This window comes from Ptychodera flava, chromosome 21, assembly GCF_041260155.1.
Source record: "Ptychodera flava strain L36383 chromosome 21, AS_Pfla_20210202, whole genome shotgun sequence".
NCBI classification, from domain to species: domain Eukaryota; kingdom Metazoa; phylum Hemichordata; class Enteropneusta; family Ptychoderidae; genus Ptychodera; species Ptychodera flava.
Window position 1 is genome coordinate 25,826,251 of NC_091948.1, and position 19,309 is coordinate 25,845,559.

Sequence of the window (19,309 nt, forward strand, 5' to 3'; positions counted from 1 at the left end):
AGATACTCACCACAACATCTACACACAGTGTAAGCCCGTCAGATAGATTTCAAGGCCACCGCTCTTTGGACATGCCAATCATTTCCGCCTGTGCAAAACACAGGTTTTGTTTTGGATGTTGAGTCAAACGACCGCCCTCCCTCCATAGTCAGTGCTAAGCTTGATAAGTAATGGACATCGGACAATGATTACACAATCTTAGTTTTCCTCGATTACACTTTACTTAGCGTCGCTCACCTCGTAAGCTTATATCTTTAGGGACAGGCCGAACACTTTTTTGTGGGGGATTAAGTTAATTATTTTTTTCGGAGGGAAAGTGAATGTACGCCAGTCGTGGATCAGCTATGTGATTCACTGAAACGTGTGCAAAAGTAGCGATGCGTTGGCTGCACGCTGTCAGGGTTGCCGCTTTTCGTCTGCCTAGAAGTGGTGTGCGTCCACTTAATCGTACATTTTATACAACCGCAATAATGGCAACCGATGCAAAGAAAGCCAAACAGGTGAGCTTTTATAAGTTTTCATGTTGTTTCAAGTTAAGATCGACACAAAGTTTATGGAAAGTGATCAGCACTAGTATGTGTCGAGACATGCACCTTGGGATTCTGATTTGAATGGAGTCACGGGTTACTTTAAAGCATCCCAAGGTCATAGGTGAGAGGCAGCAGATGAATCTCAATTTGGCGTGACGAATTTTGGGGAAAAAGCGAAATTATTGTGATTGATCACATTTATTTAACTCTCACAAAGAGCATGCAATTGCACGCTATGGGTTTTCCTCGTCCCGCGCATTATACTATTAAAATGCCAGAATCTGCGTTTGACAACGTTTTTGTGTCGTGAACATTTTTCCGACAAGAAAATTTCTTTTGTAATAAATGCTATTTATTTTTTAAATGAAGTTAATCTTCAATTTAAATATCATGTGCAAGATGCAAAATTGAAGTCCGACAATAACAGTTCTGTAATTTTGAGGACTTTCTGTTTCACAGCAAGGATGTGAACTTTTGCCTTGAAGGTCTGCACTTGCTGTGGATCCGTAGCCCGACCACTCCTTTTGCACTCCCCCAACAACAACTTGAACAAGCAAAAGGAGTGGTAGTGCTACGGATCCGCAGCAAACCATGGTGTACGTGTGCGGATATTTGCACCCTTGGGATGGTGATTTTCATAATCCTTATGATGATGTAGTCGGAGGTGAATCCATTGGTAACTTCTAGCCAACTCTTGTACGTGTACAGAAGTTTTTAAAATCCAAGGTTTATAGAAGCACAATTTAACTACGCAAGGCTGATGTTGAGTGAACCTGCTGGGCCGTCACCAGTAACTGCAAAGTGACAAACTACCAAACGAACCAAACTGTAAGGTGCCCTTTGAACTGCGCCTCTACTCAGTACCCCTGCTCAGTGTAAACTTCCACTTTGAAACAGTACAGTAACAAAGTAGACATATCTTCACTCCTAGTGTTCATAAAATGAAAAAGTGCACTCTCATATTATAAGTTTTACACACGATGGAAAAGAGGAAGAATATGCGATACTCTGTATGCGACCATCTATTACATAAATATGCAAAGGAATCTGTGTGAATAAAGATGATATGTGCAAGATACCCGCCCATCAGTGACCAGTGATAGTTGAAACTTTTCCGCACTTTGCTGTGGAGCATTCTTACGTTCAGAATGTGTGTATCATTAAAATGACAACGGAGGACATATCTCTGTTAGCTTTCAACCTGTACGAGGTAAAGTGAAATTCCTGTTTGTTGATACTTGAATTTCACAAATTGGCTGATAGTATGTAGTAAAATATTTGCCCCTGTGGGTTTTATTCTTTTTTGGCTGATTATCTTCAATTTGCACTATCATGCCACTGAAATTCAATAGAGTCTTTGCCTTATAAGGTGCAAAGATGTAAATTCATGAATATTGAAAACTGTTGGTTTTGTCTTGCAGTTGTACAGCTGAAAGCATTTGGTCATAGTTGTGTTGTACAGTTGTATACAATTTTCCTAGCAGACCAAAGTATATAGTATGAGTAAAAGCTGGAGGACAAGTACTGAATAAATATCAATAGGCTGAGTGTGCCATACAGGACTGGTTCTGACCTGTAGCCTGACATGCAGTAGGGTCTCCAAATATATGAAATAGCCTCGTAGTTCTACTAATAAAAGCAGTTTATAGTGCTGTACACAGTAGTAGTTCAGATATGTCATTATACAGCAGTGACCTTGAAGGAGTCAGTGGCCAATTGAATAGGGCCATGGGTGTGTCAAGGCCTGATTGACAGCTGTCACAAAGTCCTGTCAGCCAATCACAGGAGTGCATATGTGGCTGTTTACATGTATAGTGCAGCTGGACTGTTTTAAAAAACATACATTGTTGGTAATATGCCATTCATGTTCTGGTGTCAGTAGCCCAACTTACAGTGAGAAGATGAGTTCTGGAATGAAAAATGGCAGGGTAGAGTTATATTCTGTATTTCATAGCCACATAGAACTTGTCCAGAAGGACTCTGCCACTACCAAAAGTTCAGTTTATTTTCATCATTTCACAACTGTCTGAATTATTCAGCCTATTTCACTTTATTCTCCAGGGTGGAAAACCTGCAGGAATTTTAGAGCGTCTAAACAACGGTGAAGTTGTTGTTGGAGATGGTGGTTTTGTATTTGCATTAGAAAAAAGAGGCTATGTGAAGGCAGGACCATGGACTCCAGAAGCAACTGTGGAAAACCCAGAAGCTGGTAAGAAAGTGACTTATCTCACTTCATTTGTCCATTGGGACAGAAACAAAGTTTTGTTTTTGAGTTTGATAGATTTCCCTGTAGCCTCTAACCGAGAGAAGAGTCTGTAGGAGAGACACACATTGTTTTTTCCAACCTTACCATCCATGTTTAATCGGTAAAATAGTTCATATAGGCAGACAGTTGTCATGTCACTTTTTCAAGGTCAGCCGAGATTATTAGAAATCTGCTCTACTGCTCTCTGCATCACTAGTTTTTGGAAATTCAAGGACAAGCTAGTGGAAGACCAACAACTTTCTATCACTCATGTTTATTCATTGGCTATGCCATTGTTACTGTGCTGTTCTGTACATAAATATGTATACATGTATTTTTGTGTGTGTGTGTGTCTGCATATTTCTATGCCAGCATTTGTGAAAGCATTTTTAGGTTGTTTGATAGATCCAAAAGTTATTTTGGGTAAGCATGTAATACAATTAAAGATGGCAATAATGTCTAGTTATTTCAATGTAGCATTTATGCTGGCATGCTGAGATCTGAAGCTAGTCCTCACTTTTCTTTTTTGCACATCCTATACTAAACAAAAGTTTGTGACCTCTGAACAACTCTCATTTGCTTTTACCTGTAAGTTCTTCACGTTGTACATTTTAATTTTGCATGAACTATCTTGACTGTAAGTTGTGTTTCACATTTTTTCTCTTCCCCCTCCCCATCAATATTATGTCAAATGTGCATCATCTTCGACACAACAACCAAAACTCAACCAGTACTGCAACCCGATGACTCATAAAATGTCAATATGACGGATTTGTAATGGTACTCGTCAAAACTTTGCAAATAATTAACCCGTATAAAACCTTGTGAAAGCTGTCAGTTGTTTAGGAATTTTTCAAGGTTGTATTATCATCCCAGATATGATAATGAGGATTAAATTCCTTTATCCTTGTGTACACATAGTATGCCTATCTCTTGTGTTAGTATTTACTTACATAGTATTGACACCCTGGCAATCACCACATCAGTATGTTGTTGTTAAGTACATCTACTGAAGGCCATTATGATCTAGTCTTCAAGTATTTATGAAAAGTAAACAGAAAATCTTGGTTTTTTGGTATAAACATGAGTTGAAATGGTGTCTTCAGTTAAGTGTTCTAAAAAGACTTGACAGTGAGCAGTTGCCACTTTGTTGTAGTGTGTCCATTGACAGCGATACGCAGCATAGCTAAAGTAATGGCGGATATGAAATATGCTGAGTCAGCATATTGGCATTGTTCAGAATTATAGTCGTTCAAAAGGTCATGAAAGGGTCATTTTTTGCTGGATGTTTACAGGAAAGAAAAGAAATCTAAATACTAGATTTGATGATAGCTAAATCATGTTAGGCAGTATCAAATCTTGTCTTTGGTTGGCCCAAAATTAGAAGTAAACATTTACAATTTTACAAAATTTTGTAGCAATGCTATCAGAAGTAGTTCACATATGGCTGGATGAAGTCGGTACACATACCCCTGTATTAAGTTCCATGTTTGCTTATTGGTGGTGTTCAGGTGTCCAGAACTGATAAGCGTACCCATAGATGGTAGAGGAACTACTGTCTATGGCGTACCTTGCTGGTTTGCCACACCCACCAGGATTTGTTCAGAATTATCATATCTGTAAGTGATGTAGTTTAATGAATCACTTAATCAAGTCACAGTTACATGTGCTGTTTCCCATCAGTTCAGTGAGAAAAGCTAATTTCTCCACTATGTCTCCGTATCTAATGGTGTTGAAAATTGTGCTAAAAAATAGCAAAAATAAAATTATACGCAGTTATAAGAAGAGTATGAGCAATATATGTGGTAGATGTCCCTAATAATATGTTCTAAACCAGTAATTTCACAGTTGTCAAATGTTAGCTGACAGCAAGTTTTTGCAGGGTGTCAGATATTTTCTACATCCTTGTCTATTGTAGAACTTTTTGAAAGATATCTTATGAGTGTACTTTACAATTTGCAAGCATCAGTATCCTACAATCCAGTTAATGCTTGATCAGATTCAAACTCATAACATGTGGCACCTTGTCACCAAGCAAAGACATTGCAGTATCAGGCAGGCATAGTTGCTTGGCTAAATCCCCACCCTTTCAAAAGAGTAGATCAATAACCAAGCTAGTTGAAGCAATTTTTCTGACTGCAACCCCTCCACACACCGTGGAGTTCATGAAGCATTTACACATACATACTTGCTATTGTATATCTGGCACAAATTCTATCAAAGCCATGAATACATCACTAAACTGAGCCTTAGATACCCATTGGGACAATTCTGTCCACCAGCAGCACTATCCACCTATACGGTTGAAAAATTTAGTGAAGTTTGCAAAAGATTCAAACTCACAGCGCACGGCATGTAGTCACCTCGCAGAGACATCGCAGACCACACCACTCGCTAAATCCCCACCCTTTTCCAAACGTTAAGATGCTAAACCTGTGTACCTGAACTGACACTTAGCATGAAAATCTTTCAGCACTGACGTTACCGTCAGCAAAAATTTACTAGTGAAGATAACCCACATTTCATAGTAATAATAACTGTGAATCTGTGACAGTTACTTGTGTCTGTATCAGCAGCTGTTTGCAATCGGTTCACAAACACAGGAACAGCAACTTTCAAAAAGCCAGCAAATCAGAAAACTGGACATAAAGTTTGATACTCACTTTTTGTTGTCAGTGCTAGATCAGAATCAATCCCTGGTACATCGTTACAGGTACATGTACACTCATTTAGTTAACATACAAGACCATTACACTGATCCTGCTGTCATTTTCATACATCCACTCAACCAAACTGCCCACTATGTCATCCTTCAGTGACAAATGTGATTTAAGCTCCAGACTTGGCAAAACACTGAATCAAGCCTTAGTGGAATACACTTTTCAATATATGTTGGACAAGGTTAAGGAGGATATGTGAATAGTCAGGGGAGCATGGTAAAATTTTCTCCTATTTGCTCAGTTTGACTCAAAGGCACTCAGGTTAAATGACTGGGTAACATTAGTAATGTACCTGCCCTGAACACCTGAACAAATACTTTTCATGAACAGAACTTTCATATTGTAATAATTAGTCCTTTGCTTCATATTGTACAGTAGTTTGCATTGAACCGTTGACAATACGGGATCTAAACATACAGTACTGTCAAAATTTAGGACTTGTCAATACTGTCAGGTGTAACTATCACCTAGGTGGGATTATCAGTCAATAACAAAGAAATCGACTCTTCGAAAGTTGAAATGTTGTCTATGTCATAAGTAGTCAGAACAACACCACACATCTTGCTAACCGTCCATCATTTGCAAGCCTTGTGTTTGCTTATCAGGTGGTATCGTTTTGACTATACATCTGACATGCCTCCAGACTAGCTGTTTCAACTTTCGTTGAGTTGATTTCTGTAAGCCTGCTGCAAACGAGAGAAATTAGTTTAGCAAAATTTCATTCAAGGCTGTTTGCTTAGCCATTTTTACTCTTTTGTGCAGGTTGTAAAGATACATGGCAAACAAGATAGGTTGTCAATCTTTCTAATAGCGGTCTTCGCCTTGTATTGAACCAGAAGCTTTTGCTACTGGCCAGGCTACAGGCAGTCGCATTGTCCACAAGCACGCTTTAGTGAAAAAGACTCAAAGAAAGTCACAGTCTCGGGCGCACACGGTCAGGAATTTTCCTCGTGAGGCAAAAAATATCAAACATATTGTTGAATTGGTACACAAGGAAAGAACCTGAAAAATTACCTGCACACTAGAGTAAAATGGCTGAGCAAATAGCCCTGAATAAAATTTTGCTCAGCTAATTTCTCTTGTTTGCAGCAGGCTTTATGATCGACTGATATTACCGCTAGAGGATTTTACACGTATGGTACCTGACAGTGTTGGCAACTTCTCAATTTAGACACTTATGTCTAGTTCCCAATTTGTCAATAGTTCAAGGCAAAACACTGTATCAACTGGTTAGATTGTGTTGTATTCAACATCAAGAAAAGTAAACCAAACAAATAAGAAGGCAAGAACAATGACTACATTTTTGCAAAAACAGCGTTATCACTTGTTGATCCTGATATCTTTAGTGATTTGTTCTCTTAATCTGAGAGTTCACTCTGGCCTCCTTTGATATCAGCTGCACGTGACCTCCTCTTGGAAAAGCAATCAGTTTGACTGATACACAGATGTTAATGCCCTCGTTAGAATTTCAACCCCTTGAAGATATGAAGTTCAAGTTTTACCCCTTTACCGTAGACAAAAGTCTGCAGTTTTACCCACTTACATGTAGATGTTTGGCAAAAGCAAAAAAAAATATTGAATTAAATTACTGATTAAGTTGTTTGGAGATTTACAAGCATCAGGTGAGAAAAAGCATTAGGTTGTTCCTGAGTGCGTACTCAGTGCTGACAAAGCAGAGGCAAGTGTAAGTATTTTTCATCACAGTAAAACTCTGAAAGTTATGATTTCAGCATTTTAGGTTATTTTTGATTATTGTTTTTTTTTTTGCAATCCTATTTTAGTTATCCAGCTCCATCGTGAGTTTCTGCGTGCCGGATCTGATGTAATGCAAACCTTCACATTCTATGCCAGTGATGACAAGCTTGAAAATCGTGGTAACATCGATCCCAAGAAGATGACAGTAAGCATTTGAACTTTGACCTGCATGTATGACCTATGACTCTATGAAATTTTACTTAAATATTCATGTTCTAACTGCTCTGCGAAGATATTCATTTTGTTAAGAGTACCTTTTGTCACTTGTTAAGTTGGTCACAGGTTTTCAGTGTTAAGAAATGTTGACAAATATGATAAATTTTGAATCCATTACCTCGTTTCTAACTGAAAATTAACAGGTAAGTTTTTGGGGAAAGTAAAGGATTTGGTCTGTGAATGCACATGTATGCAAATAGATACTTTATGTTTTAGACAGGCTCTTATTAATTTGTGTATGACTTTGCCCATGACTACATCAAGGGCCAGCAAAAATGTTTGTCCCCAGGGTTGGAGGTGTCTCACTCTCAGCTGGGGTTTCTTGCAGTTGTTTGATCATGATATTCCCAATGAAAATTTTTACTTCCAACATTTGTTGTCTTGATCCCATCCTAGCACTGGTTTTGTTAAGATTTCTTCTTTTTCTCCTTCACTGTTTCATGTATTTGTCCTGTGATAATTTTGTAGTAGGCTAAGTTTAATTACAATCTTGCATTTGTTATCTTACATGTGTTTGATTGCCTAGTGTGTGTCAAAGCAATCAAGGGTAACTTACTTTGGATGCTGTCACCAGATTATCACTGTATTAACTTTGACAAAGTCACCAAAGAATGCATCCTGCCCCCACCCCCTGGGATTGACATTTTTTCTGGCCCTGTAGGACTACCAAAAGCTATTGTACTCTCACCACTATGGTGAGAGCATCCCACAAAGAAAGATTCACTTTTTGTTGCGATGGGAAACAATGAGCACTATTGTAACAATACATAATCATATATTCCAACTGATGAAAAAACTTGAAAGCTGCGGTGAGCTTGTTATTCTGCCAAATTGATGTAAATATTGTTTGATTGACAGGGTTATAATGTTAATGACTCTGCCTGTAAGATTGCACGTCAAGTGGCCTCTGAAGGTGATGCCCTTGTAGCAGGCGGAGTGTCCCAGACACCAACCTATCTCAGTGGCAAAGGCAAAGAACACACTCAGGCAGAATTCCGTAAACAAATGAAAGTTTTCAAGGAAAATAATGTTGACTTCATGATTGCTGAGGTAAGATTTTAATATTTTCCGTCACTTGAGGTGTTTTACAATGTTAACTTTTTGAGCGTAAAGTCAAATTTTGTTGCCTTTATATCCCAGTTAATTTTTTATATTTTTGTAAAAACTTTTTATAAAAAACTGAGTCAATGGAATGTGATGTCCATTTGGTTCAAAATGATAAAAGAAAATTACAAAAAAATTCATGAAAACTGTTAAAATGTTGCGCTAAATTTTTGGTGGGAAAAAATTACAGCACTCAAAGGGTTTCAGTAGTATCGGTGCAGTCACAGGTGCATTTCCATTGGCACTTACGCAGTCACTTGTACTTTCCATTGACATTTTATGTCCATCATAACATGTGTTGTATTCTTGTGTTAGTATTTTGAACATGTAGAAGAAGCAGAGTGGGCTGTTGAAGTTTGTAAGGAGATTGACAAACCAGTGGCGTGCTGCCTGTGTATTGGGCCAGACGGTGATTTACACGGTGTCTCCACTGCGGAGTGTGCCGTCAAACTTGCAAAAGCAGGTAAGACAATCTTCAAGTTCAAGACAGGTTATTCACATTGTTTGAAGAGGATGAATAAAAAATGAGACCAGCTTCACACGACAGGGTTTAACAATTTCGGTAAAAGAATTGGATGAGGCATAATCGCTTACACAAAGCAGTTTAGATGATTGAGAGAAATTGATTGAATTAGGAAAACAGCTTGTTAAAGTGGCACTCCCACTTAGTAACATTTTTAAGGAACATTTTTTTAATGCCAACGGTTGATATTTGACGTTGCGACTGCGCGCGGATCGCGAGATATCGATAAAAACATGTCCTCAAAAAAGTAAAAGTTTGAATTCCTGTGGCCCACCTAAATTCAGCTTCCGAACATCGAACGTTCAGCACTGGGGCCATTGTCAACTAAGCTATGGAGTACGAGTCTACGCTTACGCTGCTGTATGCCACAGAACCACTCGCGTCGGTGATCGGTCATGCCCCCTGGGGGAAAGCCGAGTCTTACTGACTCTGAGAAAAAATGGAAAACAAAGTTTGATTCCACCAGAATTCGCATAGGTGACTAGCACAGTTACGTGCGGTTGATACATAGCGGCCGCCGAGTGGTATGGATAGACGCATACCGCGCGCGGGGCATACTGTGTGGCAGACGACAAAATGTAGTAATCGGAGGCGGCTAATATTTGACACGTAAAAACTGATGTTTATGTGTATTGGTTAAAAATATAGTACAACTGGTTTAGAATAATGAAAACGACAAAAACTAAGGAGAAGTTTTACAAAACTTCCCTTAGGTAATGGCATAATGCTGTATATAAAGTCTTTGCAGTGGGAAGTAAATTAATTGCGTCGTTCAAACTTATTGTAGACTCCCTAGAATATCGTCAATCAGCACGACAACTAACCTTCGGGGGATTTCAGGTCAAAATCAGAAACGATCGTAAAACTTCGGGATGTGAAAAATACGCTTGGGAAATGACATGTTTTTATCGATACCTCGCGATCCGCGCGCAGTCGCCACGTCAAATATCGACCGTTGGCATTAAAAAAATGTGTTTTAAAAATGTTACCAAGTGGGAGTGTCTCTTTAAGGTGCAAGCTACTTTATTGAGGATGAAGAATTTCTTTAAAATTTTTATGAATGGTGATCAGCACTGAAAGTCGCTTGGTATACTTATGAGAAGTCATCTTGAGTAAGAGATCACCGTTTCATGATACACAGTTTAGGAAATACAGTCTCTTTACAAATGATGCATGTTATATTAGAACACAATGACGAAAAGTTTGGTAAATGTAAAGTGATCATACAGATATAGATAATTGTACAAGTGATCATGTCTGTATTATACATTGGACAGGCGACCCCCCCCCCCCCCCCCCCCTTTGAACATTGTCCATTGAGTGGCTATTAACCTGTTCAACCCTTAATTCCTTATAAATAGGTCCATACTCACCATTGATAGCTATTGGTTTTGGGCCAAACCATTGTAGTGAAAAAGTTATGGTAAATATTAAGTGAAGTAATGTTACACCAGTCATCTCAATCAACTCTTCATAAACCATTCAAATCTATGTGAGAAGCAAGTGACACAACTGAAAGGTGTGTGTTGTGTACAGAATGGCTTTGACTGAAATCCACTTTCATTCCTCGCTTCAAAGGTTCTGATATCATCGGTGTCAACTGTCATTTTGATCCTGACACAAGTCTTGCAGCACTTCGCAAAATGAAAGCTGGTCTTGAGGAAGCAGGTCTCAAAGCTCATCTGATGATCCAGCCATTGGCTTACCATACCCCTGATGTTAATCCACAGGGTTTCATTGATCTACCAGAATTCCCCTTCGGTGAGTCACCTTATGAAATATGATTCTTTAGCTTTTGAAGAATAACAGTGAAGTTTGCAATATACTGATTTAGTTTTGTCTCTGTGGTTTGGTATGAAGGATGTTGATATGCAATCTTATATTTCATTTTATGCCTTATTTAATGTCATGCAACTGAAATAATACTTTAGTCATTATGGGTTTGGAACTTTTAAAAATATAATTTTACAAAATAAAACAGTAACCAAACTTGAGTTATAAATAATTACAGACTAGCAAATTGCCTATTATCTGCTATCACTGAACCTTGGCTATGGTACATGTATATGCGGACCCTATTTATGCATACACATAAAATACTTAGTTATACAAATTGTATACTTTATGAATTGTAAAGTCTTCAGAGACCTGACTTGAGTACAAGCAGCTAGTGTACTGGTTCTAACATGATCAACACATGCAATGATGAGTTTTAGTTCAACCTCTTTTGTTTGGTTGTGTTGGACTTCTGTTACAGCTAGTGAGGGAGAGGAGAAAGGAGATATTAATTTATTGAGGTGATGGTGTCTGGATTACATTTTTACAAACATGATATTAATCAGTAGTTTTTTGTATTTCCAGCCTTGGAACCACGTGTCTGCACTCGTTGGGAGATCCAGAAATATGCCCGTGAAGCTTATGAAATGGGTGTACGATACATTGGCGGCTGTTGTGGTTTTGAACCATACCACATCAGAGCAATATCCGAAGAGCTGGCAGCAGAACGTGGCTTCCTCCCTGCAGCCTCTGACAAGCATGCCCCGTGGGGTGATGGTCTCCGTCTGCACACCAAACCTTGGGTCAGAGCTAGGTAAGATTGTCAGAGTACTGACAGGAGTAAATTTTACAAGTAAACATAGTTGTGGTCAAATTTCTTGCATGTAGTCAGTGTTTTTGTGGATAGCTTTTTGTGGAATTTATACTGACAGTTTATTTGGATTCCCTCGTGCTGTTACCTTGTGTTGCCATAGATCAGAATTCCTGGGAATGTGAATGTTATTATATGGTGGACAACAGGAATATTTCACACTTTTCAAGCCTCATATGTTTCAGCCAAAAACATGCCATGGTGCGATAGCTGTCAAATTTACTCTAGAATGTACAAGTGAACTAGATTAGGTGTCTTAGAGACACTATTATAACAACATGTCGCACACAGTTACAAAACAGTTCCAAATCTAGTACCAGGGGTTCCTTCAAACCATTGGATAATTTCAAATGCTGATTGCTTTTTTGAAAAACTATGTAGCACTTTAACAACAACAGTATTCTCATGTCTGTTGTATTCTGTATAAATGCAATTTCAAATGACAGTCATGTTGTGTTTTATGAAACCGCTGAAGGAATGCCTCTATTCATGAAAGGTTATATGTTTTTAATGATGGTGATGAATGTTATTATTACAGAGCCCGTCGGTCTTATTGGGAGAATTTGAAACCAGGCACAGGTCGGCCCTTCTCTGCTGGTCTCTCAGCACCTGACAGTTGGGGAGTCACTGCAGGCAACAAGGAACTACTGCAGAAAAGTGATGCTACTACCGATTCTGAACTGAAGGACCTCTTCCAACACTCCAAGGAATGAGTCCAGAGGAAATAAAGTTACTTGAATTCTGTAATAATAACTCCTAGGTACAAAGAGAGACAGTTTCTTAGTGAGGGTCTCTAGATCATTTCATCAAGTTTCAGGCATTTTGAAAGGCTGAAATGAATGTCAAAACTCAAGTGACCTTTTTCTGTCACAAGTCTCATTTTGTTAGTACCGTAATGAAATGATGTAACTATAGGGAGGTCAAATCTTGGAATAATCAGTAGTGCATTGCAGGGGTTTTTGTTTCACTTTTTTGTAAGTTAGTTAGGTCATCTTGTCAGTTTCAAAAGAGATTTGTTGTTTATTCCATTGCAGTTACGATCTGTACAAGGCAATTTAACCCTTTCAGGCCTGACTTTCCAGTAACTTACCAGAGCTACCCCTATATATATAGGGGTTAAGGCCCAAAAGGATTAATGTAATTTGGAAATAGCATAGAACATCAAGTTGTTGTTTCTTTTTTCCAGGTGTGTGTCTTGCATGTAAGCATAGCTACCTCAGACAGGCTTTTTTGATCCTAGTGGATATCATCATTGAAGTTCATGACTGCAGACCAGTGTTGCTGCTGTGAAATATTTGCTAGCCCTTCATTCTGTGCCTCAGAGGTTGATGCTATATATATTTTTGTAATTTTAAATGAAAAAAAAAGCAGCTTCCTTATCTTGAAGTGGAAATGTTTCTGAAAGCTGGGAACAACATTTACCCAATAACCTCAATGTACTGCTTGTTGCATGCTCTACATTCCGTCATGAACTTGAAGAACTATGAACATGCTATGTAAATAAACAACCTAACAATTGTATCAAGATAATATAAGATCTAAAAGTCATCGCAGAATATGTTGTACAATCATGTGTTGCAGATGTAATTGCTTTGCAATAAAACAACTCTTTTGCAATAATGGTGTCAGAGTGTAATTGCAGCGATTCATTTCAAACTTTTGTGTTGTCATCAGTTTTATTTCCCTTGCACATGTCAAGGCATCCCATGAACAAATATCAGGCAAACTTCAATAAACAAGGCCAGCATAGGCCTCAGTGCCTATGCTAATTGCTTTGTACAGGTAGTCATTTTTTGACTGAAAAAAATCAATGTGTATTACTGTTAGGGCAGATATTTGGACTCTCACACTTTTACAATATCATTTTGCCTACCACTTGCGGGGGCTCATTTTGAAGCTTATGGAATAAGTAAAGTTTTCACCATCTTAGTTTTTTGAAAATAAGGAATTTTATTCGCCTTCACAGAGATAACACAGGTGGCGGCCATTTTGAATGTCAAATCTCCATAAATATTAAAATTTCTCTAGCACCGAAATTTTCAAGGTAACTCCTGATTTTTATTATTTTGAGAATGGTTGAAATTTTGCTCAGGGAAAGTTTAAGCAAAAGTTTAAAATCTTTCAATTTCGAGCTGCCAAAAACCTTAATTCGGGGATCCCCATTTTGTCTTTGTGCCAACATAGAAAAGGTCAGCACAGGTTATTGGCAGTTGGTCTCGTTTGTCACCCTACCTGACCTTGACAGTAGGGTTAGGATAAGTTCTCTGACTAGGTTTATTGAGTTCATAAAACTGGTCTTAAAAAGGGACACCGGAAATCTATCCAGCCACAATCACCAAGACCACTTCTCAATTTACAGGATATGTCAGGGTCGGGAATCTATGCAGAAAGCTGCTGGACCTTTCAATGAACTCGACATTTTCAAGGACTGAGCATTCAGAAAATGTTCAGTACAACACCTTGTCTAAGTCTTAGTGAATGCATGTGCTGTTAGAGTAACATTTCGTCGATACTCTTTTATATTTAATCGTGATGCCGGTAATTTGTAGATTTTCTTTTGTCAATAATCCGTTGCAGGTTTGTTTGTCGGACGTCCATTCTTGAGGTTTGAACGTCTGCAAATGTCACACTTTTCATTCACATTCCTTGCATGCTCATCCTAGAACAAAGAGATATTACTGATGGACAAGTTGATCTAACAATTGTCAATCCCAACCAGCCGATATAACTAGAGGGTTGATTGAACACCAATAAGTTCATATTAATTGAATGTTTATTTCAAACCACAACACTATGCAGTCTGCGGAAGACTCCTTTCGTCAACACCTATGGTTATAAACAATGGTTATCAATAGCGATATTTTAGCCTGTTTTTCATGTTTTGGAACAGCACGCTGAAGAACACACATCACATTAACACGGACTATAGATGGGCACTTCACTGGCATTTCATTGTAATTACTGCTGTCCTGCAGCAAATTTCATCCATAACTCAGCTTTCACATGACCGTTGTGTGCACTGCCTTTAAACTCTACATTAGTGCAAAAGTTTAAGTCTCCCACACAATGAAACAGAAATATTCACCTTATCTCAACCATCTCGAATTAAACCCGTTTACTTAATAGACACTTGCGGATTTACCGGTGCGGAAATATCTCTGACCTTTGACATCATTTTATCGAGCGATTTCTTCATCAATCAGATCTAGATAATGATTCGTCATCCTAATTATGTCTGTGTACACCCAGTCTAGTACCTTTCATCCAATGAAGGAATTAAATTGATGTTTCACGTGTCGATGTTTGTGTGACAATTACATTTTTCCGCTCTCGGGGCGGGGGGGGGGGGTATACGTGTCTATCTCCAATCGACAATTTTCGTCGTTCCTAAACGGAAGACGGGCTTTTAGCTACTTAGCTCGAATTTTTGTGTGCTCAGAGTCCCATTAATTATTTTGCACATAAGTAGCTGACCAAATGACCGAACAGGGATTTTAATGTCTAATATCAAGAAGAGTCACTGACTCAGAGACAAGCAACTTTTCTAATTCAAATTTTATTTCAAAAAAAAAATCGTTCACTCTCAACCATGCGTTTCTCTACTACGAGCAAAAAACCCCGAGGGAATCATATCTTACCAGCACGCTACTCGGAAACAAAGTATAAATCAAATGCATAGAAAATTCAGTAGCAAAAAGGAACATCACCAAAATTGTAAAACTGTGAACGTACTGATGCCAATAGGTACAGATTACCGGCCCAATCACAGTCCATTTTAGTTCATCTATCAAACCACTATAGTGAATTATAGGGATCATCTCGCCATTGTAAAAGTTTTAACGAAGTATGAATATTGTGCACTCGGTGTAAAAGTATAAAAACGAGCGCCAAAATCGTAACAAGTGTCATGCTGTTGCAAATTACATGTATTTCGAGAATATTCAGCTTTGATGGGTCATTGCCAGCGTTTATTATTCCCAGGTAATCCTGATTTGTTGTCGCATATTGTGGTGAAGGTTGTTGAGTTCCAAAACCTGTGAAAATCAATGAAAACAGAAGAGTTAAGTATAACATTCATATATGCCAGGAAAATGAAATGGCTCCTGTAGATTTTTGCACTTCACTTGCAAAAAAGGCATCAAGGCAATGAATATTGGAAGGTCAAGTTCACCGGGCCGAAGGCAATGTCAAACAGTGTACCACAGCTCTTTATTTCAATGATTCGGAACCGTTAAAATGAACGTTAATGTTCTAAAGAGTTTTACAACAAACAAGGAATATAGCTTTCAGAAGTCAATGCCACAGCAGCCGTCTTCATTTCTGTTCCACAGTCAAGAGTTGACAGTTGTCACGGCTAGCACAATACTTCGTAGTCCTATATGAGACAGGGCATATATCATTGGTTTGACTTTGGCGAGCTCGATTTGCTATTGCGACCGTAACTAAATTGCATCGATGACTACTGTAAATGTCCATCAGTATGTTACGTTGATTTGACAAGCTTTACTGTCAATGATTATTGCATCGAATCTGATGCAAGTACCAATAAGCAACAGTCAATGCATACAGGATGTGCCATATAATTTTATTGATCTGTATAGAAAACGGGATCCTTTCCTGCATGCAGATCAAATCATCAAAATATATCGGAGTCAGACGTCGACCATGGTGGCATGAGATAGAATGCACATCTTTCGGTGGTTCAAATCACAGGCATTCGACTCAATGCAAGCAAACCGTCACTGATGCAACAGTATTATTCTTACTGGTTGCATCAGTGACGTTTTGCTTGCATCGAGTCGAATGCCTGTGGTTCAAATGGTCCCGTACCTTTGTATCAGAATTGAAGTTCCACTGAGTGTCCTCAAGTTTATCGGTATAACTGTAGACGCTGGTTATAGTTGTCTGCCTGATGCCATAAATGGTTATGTCATCCATGTATAGCCCATCAATGACGTCATGGTTTTGCCGAATGACACTGCCCAGCTCATTCTGCCATGAAAAGTACAGTCAAACAATGATTCGGAATCAGCGAATGTATGTGACTAGGAAGAAACATTTGCTGCATTATGTTGCTCCACTGTCACTAAAACACTCCACTGAACTTTCACTAATTTATGTCGCAGTAATGAACGTTAATTTCAAACCCCCTAGGAACACAAACCCTATCCTTTGCTATGAAATCTCAACGCTGTATGCCTGTTGTAGCTACCCCTCATTATCTCTGCGCAGTATTTCAAAGAAAAATGGTTCACATCAATTTTATCATAACTGCCCGTCGGCCGCCCTATCCCTTCCATTTGTTATTTCTACCACAGTCCCGCCTTTATGGAGAAACTGTGTTTCTACCGATCACCAACGCATACGATTATCGCCCCGGCTAAACAAACAACTCGTTAACAGCGCAATTAGGTATTAGACGGAATGACTTGTTCAAGTTTCATCAGCAGGGCTATAATCCTCGTTGGTCATCGGTAAAAATAAATAATGGAAGCTATTAAGGTGGAAAATGAACAGGTTGGTACTATTTTCTCCGGTATACAACACTGTGAGTGGATTGATATAATCGGCACACAGTGCCACTGTTCAACGCTTTGTTAGTACATAAATCCAAATTTGCCGAAATAGCGTGTAAAAGCAATTGTACACAAGAACGTCACAACACCTAAATGAAATGTTGGCTGAGTACTTTTCTTTACTTAAACCATTTAAGTACGTCACATCATTCAACCTGATTATACATTTGTATGAGAGTAACATTTCAAAATGCAATCGTTAGAAAGTACACGTACCTCTTTACAGTTAAAGTTCGCAAGGAAGTAATCCCCACTTTCATAAGTATCTGCAAATTTAAATCAAAATAAATGCGTTTTTGCTACAGAGAAGCAATGTAAAGATAGGAAAGTTGATCGCTTCAAAGAACATGTTTGTGTACGTCAGAATACCAGGAAGCTGACAAGTGTAGAACGGATTGACAGAAGTTACTCGGAACCTACCAATTGAATCGCCGTCATCCCAAAACAAGCTACCCGTTGCCATGCCATCATCATCCAACGCAGCAATCAGACCAAATGGCAAGACACGACTGTAAGGAAGGCGAATAAAGGCATGACGTAATCAATTTTCGGCTCTGTCGTTAGTTATCGAGAGATATATTCCCATATTGATTCTCCTCCCTTACGTATGTGAGGATATAGATGGATCTACCCGGCTGGCTAATAAGAAGTAATTTTGCCAAAAATGGAGCGAAATGCTAGGCTAAAATGAGCCTCCTATATATTATTTGCAGTTGACCTAGCACAAAACATGGAATTGCACGTCCTTTTAGATCAGAACTGACAAGAATGTTACGGTGAGACCCAGAGTTTCTTGTAATAAAAAAGAGCTTGGTACGATTTTGTCTGTACGCCATACCTATATACTGTAGAATTAGCTGGTTGCTGTGTCGGTAAGATATATCCGCCACGTACATGTAGGGGAATGTAATCATAAGGCGCATCGAGTCGAACTGTTTTACCTCGAGACGATGCTTCCATTTCCTCTCCCTGGAAAAAAAATCATCAAAAACCATCATGAGGCTGCACAAGAACAGAAAAATGTCGTCTTCCTTCGGAGGTGAGGCCCTTTTTACACATTAACAATTCAACTGACACGAAGTTGCTCTGCGCAACAAACTGCTCGCCTGACTTCTGCCGCTCGGTCGTCCCTTGCACGACTCGTGCCGCATGTGTATCCGCTAATAGACAGAGCATAGACCGCAAGGGTTATAAAATTGACAGCGCAATTGTCCAAAATATGAGTACATCAGATCTAGAGAATGTTTGAAGATTCACCACTATTTCAAGGATGGGGCAGCAAAGACACCACTTTATTTTGCAAAATAACCCCGCAATATCACCTCGCAAATGTTTTTCCACATTGGGACTACCCTATCCCATGATCCTGTGGTCCACTCCATAACGAGTCAGACTTCAGCTTGTGCTGTGCTGCCTTAGCATACAGCTATAAATTGCAGAGTACAAGCAACACCCATGTACATACTGTATAGTAGTCGAACCAACGGGCATCTGGGAAATAAGCATCTACCTGCACGGCATCCTATGGAGATAGTAACACAAGATGTAAAAAATTCCAACAGTAGTAGCAGTCTAAATCGTATTTAGTGATTAACATTGCATTAAAAGTAGGTAATAGATCAATTCCTTTTATCGTTTATTGTCAGTTTTTAAACGACGCAGAAAATAATTTGCATTTCCCCAGTATTTGGATTTAGAAGCTGAAAGCAATCTTGAATTTGACATAGCTGACCAGTTCAATGTACCAATCGCCTCTCAAATGTTATGTTGACATGATCTGTGTAAAAAAGCTCTATTCCCATCGTAAATAAATTGACCTACATGTAGACTATGAGAGTGTTCATACCTTTACCAGCACCGGTGATATTAATAAAGCTGGTCCCCATAGAAACTGGGTTTTTATAGCAAATGTAGCGGTATCTGTGGACAAATCTGAAATAATTTAAAGGAAAAATCATCAAAATATATACTATTCAATACATTAACAAAATGC

The 19,309-nt window shown here is 38.7% G+C and overlaps 2 protein-coding genes across 3 annotated transcripts in view; one reads left to right on the forward strand and one right to left on the reverse strand.

The window, feature by feature from the left end:
* Window positions 1–53: 53 nt before the first annotated feature.
* Window positions 54–13,360, forward strand: LOC139121850 (betaine--homocysteine S-methyltransferase 1-like). Of its 2 annotated transcripts, none has more exons than XM_070687072.1 (8): window positions 54–500; window positions 2,592–2,739; window positions 7,277–7,395; window positions 8,325–8,516; window positions 8,886–9,033; window positions 10,672–10,854; window positions 11,455–11,683; window positions 12,279–13,360. In XM_070687072.1, exons 1-8 carry the CDS (start codon window positions 378–380, stop codon window positions 12,451–12,453), a joined length of 1,317 nt encoding a protein of 438 aa, XP_070543173.1. In that variant the 5' UTR covers window positions 54–377; the 3' UTR covers window positions 12,454–13,360. The 2 variants fall into 2 exon arrangements, with proteins under 2 accessions (XP_070543173.1, XP_070543171.1); XM_070687070.1 differs by lacking the exon at window positions 54–500 and adding an exon at window positions 2,304–2,458.
* A 1,924-nt stretch (window positions 13,361–15,284) lies between these two features.
* The window catches only part of LOC139120938 (maltase-glucoamylase-like), a 44,865-nt gene continuing 40,840 nt past the window's right edge, over window positions 15,285–19,309 (reverse strand). The window contains exons 42-48 of the mRNA XM_070685528.1: window positions 19,163–19,248; window positions 18,782–18,838; window positions 18,155–18,285; window positions 17,737–17,825; window positions 17,533–17,582; window positions 16,571–16,732; window positions 15,285–15,774 (exon numbers count right to left, since the gene is read on the reverse strand). Coding sequence (XP_070541629.1) covers window positions 15,712–15,774; window positions 16,571–16,732; window positions 17,533–17,582; window positions 17,737–17,825; window positions 18,155–18,285; window positions 18,782–18,838; window positions 19,163–19,248 — 638 coding nt within the window. The 3' untranslated portion in view covers window positions 15,285–15,711. The remainder of the gene's footprint in view (window positions 15,775–16,570; window positions 16,733–17,532; window positions 17,583–17,736; window positions 17,826–18,154; window positions 18,286–18,781; window positions 18,839–19,162; window positions 19,249–19,309) is intronic.

Bases quoted from the DNA above. Each gene is read 5' to 3' on its own strand.
- LOC139121850 (XM_070687070.1), top strand. From the start codon at position 2,324: ATGTGGCTGTTTACATGTATAGTGCAGCTGGACTGTTTTAAAAAACAT. The intron at 2,459-2,591 runs GTAGAGTTATAT...TTTATTCTCCAG, and splicing joins CTGGAATGAAAAATGGCAGG to GGTGGAAAACCTGCAGGAAT. The intron at 10,855-11,454 runs GTGAGTCACCTT...TTGTATTTCCAG, and splicing joins TCTACCAGAATTCCCCTTCG to CCTTGGAACCACGTGTCTGC.